Source organism: Wolffia australiana, chromosome 4 (genome assembly GCF_029677425.1).
Source record: "Wolffia australiana isolate 7733 chromosome 4, ASM2967742v1".
NCBI classification, from domain to species: Eukaryota; Viridiplantae; Streptophyta; class Magnoliopsida; order Alismatales; family Araceae; genus Wolffia; species Wolffia australiana.
In genome coordinates this window covers 6,309,777-6,322,997 of record NC_135838.1, presented here as the reverse complement: position 1 = coordinate 6,322,997, position 13,221 = coordinate 6,309,777, and the positions used below count along the sequence as shown (strand labels likewise).

The window sequence follows — 13,221 nt, the reverse complement described above, 5'->3', positions numbered from 1 at the left end:
GTCAAATGTGAGGGCAGTTCAGTCATTTGAAATTACTGCCTATCCTATTTATAATTTGTGATTAAAGTCTTCTCATACAGTCTCTGCGGCCGCGACAGTAGGATTCGATGGGGAGGTCGCCGTGCTGCGATGACGGTGAGGGTCTGAAGAAGGGGCCGTGGACGCCGGAAGAGGATCAAAAGTTACTGGCTTACATAGAAAAAAATGGCCATGGTAGCTGGAGAGCGCTTCCGGCGAAAGCTGGTACCTTGAGTTCTTCTTCCTGGCTTCTTCTTCTTCTTCTGTTTCTTCTTGGGTCCTTCTTGGGTCTTCCTCTTCTTCTTCTTCTTCTTGGGTTCTTCTTCATCTTCTTCTTCTTGGGTTCTTCTCCATTCTGCGCTCTTTTTCTTCTTATAATTCCTATTACTATTTTTATTCTTATTCTAATTCTTCTTCTTCTTCTTTCTCTTCTTATTCTTCTTCTAACTCTTGTTCCTTATCTTCGTACTCTTCTTCTTCTTCCTCCGCATCTTCATCCGAGCTTCTTCGGCGAGCGATTCACCCGAATTGCTGTTCTTCAGGGCTGCACAGATGCGGGAAGAGCTGCCGACTTCGGTGGACGAACTATCTGAGGCCGGACATCAAGAGAGGCAAATTCAGCTCACAAGAGGAGCAGGCGATAATTCAGCTCCACGCCCTTCTCGGCAACAGGTTTTACTTTCATTCAATTTCCCTTCCTTTTCTTTTTCTTCATTTCTCACGGTCAGATCCTCCCCAATTGTCCTCGCAAAAGCCTCATTGGTGTATGAGGCTTTTCAAATCTCTCCCTTAATCCTCTCCCTCTCAATCTTTTTCTTGTCCACCAATTGTCCCTCGTGCTGTGAATTCAAAGGAGGGCAGTGAGTGAAAACATCAAGCACATGATCCTGGGCTGATGATTTGACCGGTGTAAAGTCAAGAACAAGAAGTTCAGTCGATGATGTAAAAGGATGAATGATTTTATTTCCCCCCAATTTCAAAGTCCACGCAGCAGCACTGGAAAACCCAGAACAATTACTTGGGTCGATGAGTCCCCTGGTGGAGAGTTAAAACGGCCAGTAACGTTACCCTTGGACAGATTCAAAGTCCACGCACCAACGACAAGAAAGCTTTTTTTTTTTTTACGGCAATCTGATTTCATTTCACGCGCTCAGGTGGTCGGCGATTGCATCCCATCTGCCCAACAGGACGGATAACGAGATCAAGAACTTCTGGAACACCCATCTGAAGAAGCGGCTCGCGAAGATGGGAATCGACCCCGTCACCCACAAACACAGATCGGAAGATAGCTCCTCCTCCGCCGGGGTTTCCGCCACGAACGCCTCCGCCAGTCTTAGCCACATGGCTCAATGGGAGAGCGCCAGACTAGAAGCCGAGGCCCGCCTAGCGCGAGAATCCAACATTCTCCGCTCCTCCGCCGCTGCCGCCGTTGACCCTTTCCATCCTCTACCCTTGACCTCCTCCTCCGTCTTATTCAACCCACATCTCGTCAGTGACTATGTAGCTTCTTCGACCCACATCTCTTTCTATCCCCTCGCCGTGGCATCGCCCACCTCAACGCTGCTCTCCATCGGAAACAGCGACACAGCGGCGAAGTGGACGGCTCTTCCCGAGCGGTTATCCATGTCCGGCGGGCTCCAGACCGTATCGTCGTCTTCTTCGGATAACGTCGGCGAAGGGTTTATGGAGATGCTGGACAGCGAAGCGAACGGCGATGGCGATGAACAAGGCAGGAGCTACTGGTCCACAATACTTAACTTGGTTAACCCGGAACTTTCTTCGGGGTTTTAACTGACAAAGCTCCGCCATACACCTTTTATACAATAAACATCACTATACGTCTCTGTTTGTTCTATCATAATTGTATTTTTTCGTGACTCCGCACTTGCAATAGATCCGCGTGGTCGGCGATCTTCGCTCGGTGTTACTAATTACGCAAAAAGGAGTAACGGCCGAGGAAACTCTGGGTAGGGAGAGAATTGTAATTATTATTTGTTGAGAATTAAATGATCGATAAGGGAAGTGGAAGAACGATGAGGGCCTTGAAATGCTGGAGTTTTACAGATGACGACTTGACAACCAAGCACATTGCTCTATTGGGTTCATCTGCCATTAATCTTTTATATAATAAGCACATCTCCGCGTCATGAGACAGTAGTTTACTGTCGATCCACATGGACTGTCACCTCCGCTCAACGTTGATCATGTGGTGAAGAAATTCTATCTGTTGAGGAGCCGATTGACGCAACTTATGGGAAAATGGGAAAAAAATCAAGTGGACAGGAAAATATTGGAAGGAGAAGAGATTGTAATATCGATTTGTTGATAATTAAGAATACAACCGACAAGGGAAACAAAAAAACATCAGGCGGTTGAAATGCTGGAGCGATCAGCCTTAATTATTAGGATTTTTTAAAAATAATGATCATTATTGACGGTTAAGGTGAGAAAATTAAGTCAAAATAAAAGTGTAAGCTGTAAAAATTGCGATTTACGTTTTAATCCACTCTTAATGACGGAAAGAAAGTACCGTATAAATATATGCCGTTGACCTAACCCTGCGATAAAAGAAATAGCGGATCACGCCACCTTTGGACTTTGGGATTGGGATTGGCCGCCGGAATGCCAGGCAAGAATCCACGATAATTAATGATCATTTAATGTTGATAATTGATGGTTTAACATATTTTGGTGTGACACGTTTTGCCGATTACACAATTGGGCTGAACGAAAATATCAGGAAACATGGATGGAAAAAACTACCAAATTATTGACGCGTATGACGTTTTAATTTGGTTTTTGACGGAAGCCTTTCATCTGATGAAGTTATTTGATATTCAGGAAATATATCAGACTCATTTAATAACTATGGTACGGATCAGATTTTAAAAGGTCTACTAGCTTAAGACAACGACGAAAAAGGGGTGACTTCAATTTATTTAACCTCGGGACACTATTATCCCTAATATCAAATGACCCCTAAAAGTAAATCAGAGAAATGTTGTGTGACCATGTCATCAAGAGGGTGACCTATGAAGTGGGATGCTGTTGGGTATGAATTATGGCATGTATTATAGACCTGACATCCTTACTCTTCGCGATGACCAAGTGATGCGGTCAGTGACTCCGAACGTGAGAGAGAGTAACCGTAGGACGTATGACTGGATGAGGAGGGGAAAGGAGGTAGAACGGCTGTAGCGGCGACGTAGTACCTCGCCACGCCTTCTCGGCGAGCCCGACTCTAGCACCCGCCGCTAGACGACTGGTGAGCCTTCACGACTGGAGTCCGTTACCTCAGGTTTCTCACCAATAAGATAACTAAGAAGGAATAACTTTTTAAATAGGAAAATGCTCGATGACCTCCCGAACTATGGAAGGTCGCTACTTATCCCATCCGCCGAGGGGATCAGGAGAACTCTCTAGAAGTAGCAGTATTCCGATGGTCGGGCCGTTGGCGTCACAGAGCGCCGCTGTCGCTCCGCCTGTTCCCCGGCCTTGGGCGGGACGAACTTCTCAGGTCCCGTACGTTCGCCGCCTGTTGCTCCTGATTCCGGTTTTGACCCTGTCGGGTCCCCCGATTCAGCGACCGAATCTGGGTCGTTGGCCGTTGGTCCCCATGTGAGTGCGTAGGTTCCGTCATCCTCCGCCGGCTCGAAAGGACTCGGCTCCGTCGAGTCCATGGGAAGCCCGGGTTCCGTTGGGATCGCAAGGGGTCCGTGGTATGCAACAAGATCACAGATACTGAAGGATGACGGAATGCCCCAGTCCGACGGAATGTCAATGTCGTATGCGTTGGGGTTGATCTTCTGGCGGACTCGGAATGGTCCTGCGGCGCGAGGATGGAGCTTGTTAGCCTTGGCCGTGGCAAGGCGTTCGGGGCGGAGTCGTAACATCACCAGATCACCGGCTTGGAATTCCTTGTTTTGCCGGTGTGCGTCCACGGACGATTTGATCTTTGCGTTGTAATTTTTAATCCGCTCTAATATTTGCCGGTGGAGGTCAGTGAGGTTGGGGGGGTAAGCGAGTGCTTCGCTGGAGAGTGTTGTTGCCGCCGGGAGAGGAATGAGGTCCACCGGTAGATTGGGATTCCGTCCAGTGTACACTTGAAAGGGAGAATATCCGGTGGCACGGTGGACCGACGCATTGTAGGCGAATTCGGCCCGAGAAAGAAGTTCATCAGAGTAAGTTCCCCAGCGACCGATTTGTGGCTTCTGTCTGTCCGTCTGTTTGGGATGAAACGTGATCGAGAATTTTAAGGTGGTTCCCATCAGGCGCCAGAGGGCTTTCCAGAAGTTGCTGGTGAAACGGACGTCCCGGTCGGAGACGATACTCCGTGGGATCCATGTAGACGGACGATTTCATTGAAGAACAACTTGGCTGCGTGTGCGGCGTCCGTCGTGCGAGAACATGCGACGAAATGGGCCATTTTGCTGAATCTGTCGACCACGACGAGGATGGCGTCAAATTGTCGTCGAGTGTGGGGCAAGCCAAGAACGAAGTCTAGGCTGACCTTTTGCCAGGGGGAGTCGGGAACCGGCAGTGGGAGGTACTGTCCAGAGTTCTGTTTTGTTAACTTGCCCAGGGTGCAGATAGAACACCGGCCGAGTACTCGGCGGACATCGCGACGCAGTTGCGGCCAATAGTAGCGTACTTCCAATGCCTGGAGTGTCTTGGTAATGCCGAAATGACCTGCGAGACCGCCCCCGTGAAGCTCCCAGATTAAGAAGTCTCGGGTAGAGCCTGCGGGGACGCAGAGACGATCGCGGAAGAAGAGGAATCTGGAGTCCGCCCGATAGTCTGAGTGCTCGGCCGATGTTTGTGTAGCTTGACACCAGATGTCGCGGAAATCTGGGCACTCCTTGTAGATGAGGGGGAGACGATCGAATCCGGTAATCGTTGCCTGGGAGATTTGTAAAACATGCTGCCTGCGGCTGAGGGCGCAGCTACCTTATTCTCCGGACCCGGTCGGTGACGTAAGGAGAACGTGAACTCCTGGAGGATTTCCACCCATCGGCCATGTCTCGCACAGAGTTTCTTTTGAGAATGGATGAAGCGGAGAGCCTCATGGTCACTGAATAAGGTGAATTCTCGGTGGAGAAGGTAGTGCCGCCAGAACTTGAGGGCTTGGACGACGGCGTACAGCTCCCTATCATAGTTGGAATACCGAGTTTTCGCTGCGCTAAGCTTCTCGCTGAAGAAAGATACCGGATGGGCTTCTTGAGACAACACTGCGCCGATGCCGAGGCCGGATGCGTCCGTAGCAACGTCAAATAACTTGTCAAAATCTGGTAGGCGAAGAACTGGGGCCGTCGTCAGGGCGAGCTTGATTTGCTGGAATGCTCGGTCGGTTGGGGCACTCCATTCGAATTTGGTCATCTTAAGAATATCGGTGAGCGGGGCTGCCAGAGTGCTAAAATTCTTGACGAAGCGACGGTAGAATTGCGCCAGACCGTGGAAACTCCGGACCTCGAACAGAGAAGTAGGTGTCGGCCAGTTGAGAATGGCAGCGGTCTTGACTGGATCGACGGCTACCCCGTGGGAGGAAATGATGAAGCCAAGGAACGCGATCGATGGGCGCAAGAAGGAACACTTGGCGGCGTTGGCGAAGAGCTTCTCTTCACGGAGCTTGGTACAGACCGCCCGGAGGTGACCTTCGTGCTCGGTTGTGGAGCGGCTGTAGATTAGAATATCATCGAAATAGACCATTAGGAATTTACCGGCGAAGGGGCGCAACACCTCGTTCATCAGCCGCATGAAGGTGCTGGGAGCATTAGAAAGTCCGAACGGCATCACGAGCCATTCGTAGAGCCCGTCGCTGGTTTTGAAAGCTGTCTTCCATTCGTCGCCCGCTCGGATTCGCACCTGGTGATAGCCATTTCGGAGATCCAGTTTGGAGAATACCTGGGCGCCGGAGAGTTGGTCCAACAGGTCGTCGATGTGCGGGATGGGGAATCGATAACGCACCGTGATGCGGTTGATTGCCCGACAGTCCACACAAAGTTGCCAGGTGCCGTCTTTTTTTGGGGCGAGGAGGGCCGGAACGGCGCATGGGCTCTGACTTTCCCGTATGAGACCACGGCAGAGTAGTTCTTCGACTTGTCTTTGGAGCTCGGCATTTTGCGTGGGGTTTAATCGGTAGTGAGGCAGATTGGGCAGAGCTGCGCCCGGGACGAAATCGATGATGTGCTGGATGGATCGCTCTGGCGGTAGTTCGTCGGGGGATTCTTCCGGGAAGACATCGGTGAAATCGTCGAGGAATGCCGGATATTGACTGGGACCGCTTGTAATATCTTTGTTCCGCACCAGGCTGCCCAGACTGGAGAGTCACCATCCATGGCTTTGAAAACTGGCGAGCCGACACAATGCCGAGGAATTGGTTCGGCACGTTCCGCGGGAGTGATGTAGCCGCCGCCGCCCCGTTGGCCCTGGCCGGAGGGCCTACATAAGGCTCCCACACCTGTTTGGTACCTTTGAAATAAAAAATGCGACAGTTAGTCCGTCCATATTGAGCGACGTCCTGGTCGTAGAGCCACGGTCTGCCGAGCAAGACGCTTCCCACCGCCATGGGCAAGATGTCACACCAGATCTCCTCGTAGTACCCGGTTACCCGTAAAGGTACAAGACAACGCTTCGTCACGGAGAGGGAGGCGTCATTTGTCACACCAGATCTCCGACGTCAGCCCCGTTCCCGACGGTTGAAGGGAGAAACGCCGACGGTGGGGGTGGTGGTAACAGAAGGCGCAGGGGCGGTGGAAGAGGTGGATTCACCAGAGCGGAGTGAGGGGCTCTTGCCATTGTCACCTGGGTTGAGGGACGTGTTGCCGCCAGCGCGGAGTGGGTCGAGCTGAGCGGGTTGTAAGGCCCGGGAGTGCGTGTGCCCCCGGCGTTATTTTGCCATGCCAGCAGGGGGAAGCCGCTACTCGCTGCGTATAGCTCCATGTTGATCGCGTACCGGTAGGCTTGAGCGAGTGTGGTTACGTCATGAAGAACGAGTTCCCTTTGGAACTCTGGCCGAAGACCAGCTCTGAACCGACTCAATGTGGCTCCGGGTTCTTCATCGATGTTGCAGCGAATCATTAGCTCATCAAACTTGGCGATATACTCGGTCACGGTTCCGTCTCCCTGACGCAGCTGTTGCCATTCATCCATGATTAGGGGCCGATAACACAGAGGGAAAAATTTTTCTCGAAGCCGACTCTTCATTTCGGCCCAGGTCGCGACCAGAGGCTCTCGGCGTCGCGCGGCTGACGCCTGTAAGTTGCGCCAGAAGAGCCGTGCTTGCCCCTCGAGCTTCATTTGGGCAAACTGCACCCTTCTTTTCTCTGGTAGCTGGAACCAATCGAAATACTCGTCCAGGCCGATTTCCCAGTCGGTATATTTCTTGGGGTCCAAAGCCCCGTCGAACATGTTGACCTCTGGTCTGGCCCCTCTCTTTGCCGCTTCCCATTGCGATTCCCCCCTTGAGCCGTCGATCTCCGCCGGAGGGCCGTCGGTCATCGCGACAGGTCCCGACGTTTTGTCGGCCGATCTGTCCGCTTGGAGGGACATTATCTGAGCCATGAGGAACTCAATCTGCGTCGAGGTCTCTTCTTGTTTGCGAATCAAGGCTTTGCCCCATTCGGGTACGTCTTCGGCTGCCGCGGATGTAGTGGAACGAAATTTGGCTCCCGAGCGGGTAGCCATGAGTCGCTCGCTGGGATCCCTTTTGGCTCTGATACCAGAAATATGATGCGGTCAGTGACTCCGAACGTGAGAGAGAGTAACCGTAGGACGTATGACTGGATGAGGAGGGGAAAGGAGGTAGAACGGCTGTAGCGGCGACGTAGTACCTCGCCACGCCTTCTCGGCGAGCCCGACTCTAGCACCCGCCGCTAGACGACTGGTGAGCCTTCACGACTGGAGTCCGTTACCTCAGGTTTCTCACCAATAAGATAACTAAGAAGGAATAACTTTTTAAATAGGAAAATGCTCGATGACCTCCCGAACTATGGAAGGTCGCTACTTATCCCATCCGCCGAGGGGATCAGGAGAACTCTCTAGAAGTAGCAGTATTCCGATGGTCGGGCCGTTGGCGTCACAGAGCGCCGCTGTCGCTCCGCCTGTTCCCCGGCCTTGGGCGGGACGAACTTCTCAGGTCCCGTACGTTCGCCGCCTGTTGCTCCTGATTCCGGTTTTGACCCTGTCGGGTCCCCAAATTTTTGATAAATATTTCTGTGATTTAAACAAAGGTCCATGCCTGGGGGACAGGTCCGCCTTTGATTCTCAATTGCTAAAAGATTTTCTGATATGTCACGTTACTTTCGCATATTTATTTCCCTTCTATATATACAGAGATATGACACATTATTTCCGTCTAGCCCAATTTCCAAGAAAAAATTGCATATCATTACTGGGCACTCTCGAGGATAGCACTGTCAAATAAATCCATTCATCCGTTAAACTTACTACTATCATTAGTTTTCATCTTAGTATGATTCAAGAAAAAATGCAAATTTTAGATCATTAAGTATCCATCAGCTCACATTTAAGGCGCCAAAATATGTCAATATTAATCATCGGCTGAAATCGATTTTCTTATGATTTGTTCACTTTTCAAAGTCGACCATATTCAACAGCTAAATGTTGCATATTTCTTTAAATAACACTACTAATACAAGTATGAAGGATGCCAATTTTTAGGCCTTAGGTCAAGTCCATTCTTTTTTTGTAACATACTGTGCCATATCTATTGATGTAATTAATATTTGAGACAAATATTCACGAGAGACATGTCAAGCATGCTAGTCTACTATGAAGAATATGGAGGATACTTCTCTGCATGAATAATAAATATAACTCATATTTTAGTGCACCGTAACTTCGTGGATTAATTTCCCTAATTTATAATTTGAATTTTTAAATAATATTTGATATCAATAAATAATGATTTTTATTTTATTTTTTGGATTTTATGCCCAATATGGTGGGTTTTTTCATAGTCAAAGCTAAAAGCATAATTGATGGAGCAGGAGACCCCCTTCCATGAAGAACGACGCCGAACCCCATGCCGTCGCTGGCGACACTGCTCATGAGGTCAGGGACAGCCGCCGGCCTCGAGCCCCGCCAAGAGGAAGGCTAGGCATTCCAACTCTAGTAAGCTTCGGGCCATATTCCCCTGCACGTCCCCTTTCTTTTCTTTTGAACCTCTGTTTTCTTTTCTTTTATTTGTTTGTTTTAAGGGGGGGGGTCCCTATGTCTAATGGGTCCCTATGTCTAATGGGCCCCTCTTGGGGACCCCTATTAAGGGGCCCATTACCATTCCTCAAACAAGGGATGGAGTGGCCGCCCTAGCAACCCAGTCAAAGTCAAATTATTTTTAGAAAGGGACCCACTCCACTCCACGATCGTGTGAGAGAAAGAAGAAGAAGAAAGAGGAGGAAGAGGGGGAAGAGGAAGGTGATCGCCACAAGATCGCCACCGTCCGCTGCCCGTTGCTGCCGCCCGAGCACCCCTTGCAATCAGACCGCCAACGCCCGCTATCGACCGCCCTCCCCCGCCCCCCTAGATTGCCTATTGCCCCCAAGCAGTCTGCCACCGTGCCCCGTTGCCGTCGCCTGTCGCGATCGCCCCACGTGCTCCGTGATGCCGCTGACCCACCAGGCCGCGGCCGTGCACCGCGCTCGCGTCTGTGCTGCACCCTGAGCTGCTCGTGATTGCGCCACACCGTAGTACGTGCTCGCGCCGTGCCGCAACCTGCACCGCTTGTTGCCGCCGCTCACTGCGCCCGCCCACGCGAACCGCGGCACCATTGTCCACCGTCTCGACGCCGATCTGCGAGCCGAGTTACCGCCAGCATCCGTGACGCTGTCGTTGACCGCCTTTGTTGACGACGCTGGTCTGCCGTCGTCCACTGTCTCGACGCCGATCCACGCTGTCCTGCAACTTCCAGTGACTACGACGCCGCCGTCGACCACCGCCGCCGCCGACGCCAATCCGCCGTTGCCCATCACCACCGTCGCACGCCATCGCCGCCCCGAAGCCACGTTGCAGTAACCCACCTCGTGTCGTCACTGTTCGCTATTGTGCCGCCTCCGTGCTTAGCACTGTCAGTCCTTAAAAATATATATATGATTTATTTATCTCATTTTTGCACGTCTTTCATGCACTCATTTCTCAAAATTCATTGCACATGCATACATTCATATAACTCGTCATTGCATCATCCTAGATAGGAAACCCTAGAGAACGAGATAACTGGCCATAGGATGGTTCAAACACGCAACCAACTACGGTCTGCCGTGGACGCTATGTCACACGACGAGGATCCTGTTTACGATACTGAAATTTCAAACTTCCACAAGAAGATCCCTTGCTAGCACTTTGTCAAGCCGCAATGCCTGACTCCGTCGAGGCTGAGTCGACTACTCGAGCTAGTAGGGAATCCACACCTAGATATCCTACTCCCCCTAGAGGGCCGCCGATGACCGCGGCACCGCCTCAGTCCGATGACTTAGGACAGATTGTACTACCCTCGACATCCTTGCCGGTGTCGGGCTCTCACCACGCTCCAGCACGAGTGGACGAGTTCGTCTAGCAACCCTAGAAAGCACCACCCAAAGATAGGTCAGAGTCCCAGCCACCTCCCAACATGCCGCCTCAACCATACAAGCCACCGACGCGCCCCTATCAGCCACGTCAGACGCCATGGGAACAACAACAAATGAAGAAACCTTCGATTGTCCAATATTGTCCTTCACGACGCAATGAAGACCAATACTACTATCAGGTTCGGCCACGGAACTATCCAGAGCTGAGGTTTCCACCTCGAGAGGAGGCATCTGCGACGATTGGATATCAAACCGAAGGACCCCGACACGAACACCAGAGCTGACCTTACAAGCCGGCCCCCGCTCAGTACCCGACACGTTATGACTATGTGCCTTCATACATACATGGCCACCCACCAGCACGAGAGGAGCCCTACTACCCGCCGGCGCCCCAAGCGAACCTGACACCGTACGGATTTGTGCCAGCCCATGTACCTTCGTACGGACCCCACGGCTACTACGGGGCACCTAGTGCACCCTTGGCGATGATACCGCCGACTTATGCCCCGGTGCCAACCTACGCACCAACACCGGCCCATGTGACGGTACCAGCCTTCACGCCACCGCCGATCTATGCGTCGCCGCCAATCTACGCCCCACATGATTCCGATGCCACCCCGACGCCACCGCCGAATGCTCCCGCAGCTTACGTACGTACTTGGCTCCCGTCCAGTATGGCCAATATGTACAACTAGCGCCTCCAGCCCCGAGAGCCGTCAATGTGCCACCATGACCTCCTGCACCACAGGATTATCATCCAGTCCAACATGTCACGGCTCCCCCCCCCCCGACATTAGAACGTTTAGAACCATACGGGCCACAAGATGTCCGTTGACATCAGCCAGCCCGTCGTCACTACGATGATGATGATAGAGACTATAGACAGGAGGCCCATCGAGCCACGATTCAAAAGAGTGTCCAAATCGAAGTTCTTGTCAACGAGGGCATGCAGAATCCGAAGAATTATACAGATTGGGAGTCTGATTTAGAGAGTTTCTTCCAGTAGTACAACGCGTACATTGACCTTTGCGTTGTATATGTCGAGGCCAAGCTTGGAGGCCATGCCAAATATATTCTAGAAGAAGGAGAAGGATGTCACGAGGTGATGAGGAGATCCACCCGTCACTTGGGAAGTCATGTCGAGAAAGCTTAAGGATTAGTATATCCTTAAGCTCTACACGACACGTCTCCTCCTAAAATAGATGGATCTCAAGCAGGGCAGGTGCAAGGTTAGTGATTACATTGAGGACTTTGAGGAGTACCGTATGTGGTGCCCCTTCGTCGATAGCCCTCATGTTCAGATTGCGTTCTTCATGCACGAACTTCATCCAGAGCTAGGAGCTAATGTATCGGAACAGAATCCAACATCAGTAGATCAAGCATATAGCATCATGGAGAGCAATGAGTTCTCCATCGAGGATACGCCTTTACCGTCGGCCCCGACGACTCATACTCCGTCCGTCACCACAGCTCAGACTGCGAGGTCAGCATCGACTATGGGATTGCCAAGAGGGGTTCCACCCCCCACTAGGAGCACTGCTTCTCCATCAATGACGGTTACCGTAGTCCCAGCTACCTTGTCCGTCATCTCGACTACTCGCACTCCGACAACGAATCACAAGCAACTATAGAGTTTTAAGTGCAAGGGATTTGGACACCGACGGTCTGACTGTCCATCCTTACTTTTTGTGGACGTTAGTGGGAATCAGATCGATTCACTGCCTAAGGATGACGTACAGGTAGATGTATATCCAGGCAAGTGCCCCGAAGAGAAGGCCTATGAAGAATTGTTAGGGTACATCCAGATTACCCTCGTGATTCCCGTGTCCATTTCACCGGTAGTGAACTTTGAATTCAGCAGAACACTACACCTCGTGACATCCCTAGAGCACCGAGGCCTACTCCAGTCACACCAACAGCACCACCAGCTAGGACTCCATCGATGTCAGCACCGATGCAACAAGTGTCCTAGGCTCGTCCAGCGTTAGTTACGCCCTCACGAACTCCTACTCTGGCGGTCATCTTACCGCGTTCGTGTACACAATCGGCGCCTAATGCCGACAAACTTGTGCAGCGCTCATCGATCTTTTACGTCTACGTAAAGATTGGTGGGCCCACATGCAAGTTGATTATCAATAGCGAGAGCTGCGTCAATGTAGTCTCTGATGATACGATGCCCAAGCTCAGCCTCACGTTGACGCCACACCCTACTCCTTATAGCGTATCATGGATTCACACTTTGACCCTTTCGCTACGATCGCAGTGTCACGTGCCGTTGAAGATGAGCACCTATGATGAACGGTTGGTGTTCAACATCCTGCCTATGAAGATCGACAGTATTATGTTGGGACGTCCCTGGTTGCTCGGCAATGATGTCCAACTATTAGGTTGAGCGAATACATGTACATTTATGTATGGTGGACGTAGATTGATATGGTACCCGACAGTACGTGCACCTACTCAGCTAGTGTCGACCGTACCGACACCGGCTTCCTAGCCGAAGACACCGTTGATCACCAACGGATGTATATTTTGATGAGAACTTGAACATGAACGGAAAGACTTACCCGTATGTTTTGCTCTCACCAGAGACGTTCCCTCAAAGGATTCACTACAT

The 13,221-nt window shown here is 51.2% G+C and overlaps 1 protein-coding gene across 1 annotated transcript; it reads left to right on the top strand.

The window, feature by feature from the left end:
• Window positions 1-73: 73 nt before the first annotated feature.
• Window positions 74-1,927, top strand: LOC144701727 (transcription factor MYB106-like). Its single transcript, XM_078573471.1, has 3 exons — window positions 74-243; window positions 561-690; window positions 1,173-1,927. The coding sequence occupies exons 1-3, from the start codon at window positions 108-110 to the stop codon at window positions 1,807-1,809; spliced, it is 903 nt and encodes a 300-aa protein (XP_078429597.1). The 5' UTR covers window positions 74-107; the 3' UTR covers window positions 1,810-1,927.
• Window positions 1,928-13,221: the final 11,294 nt, after the last annotated feature.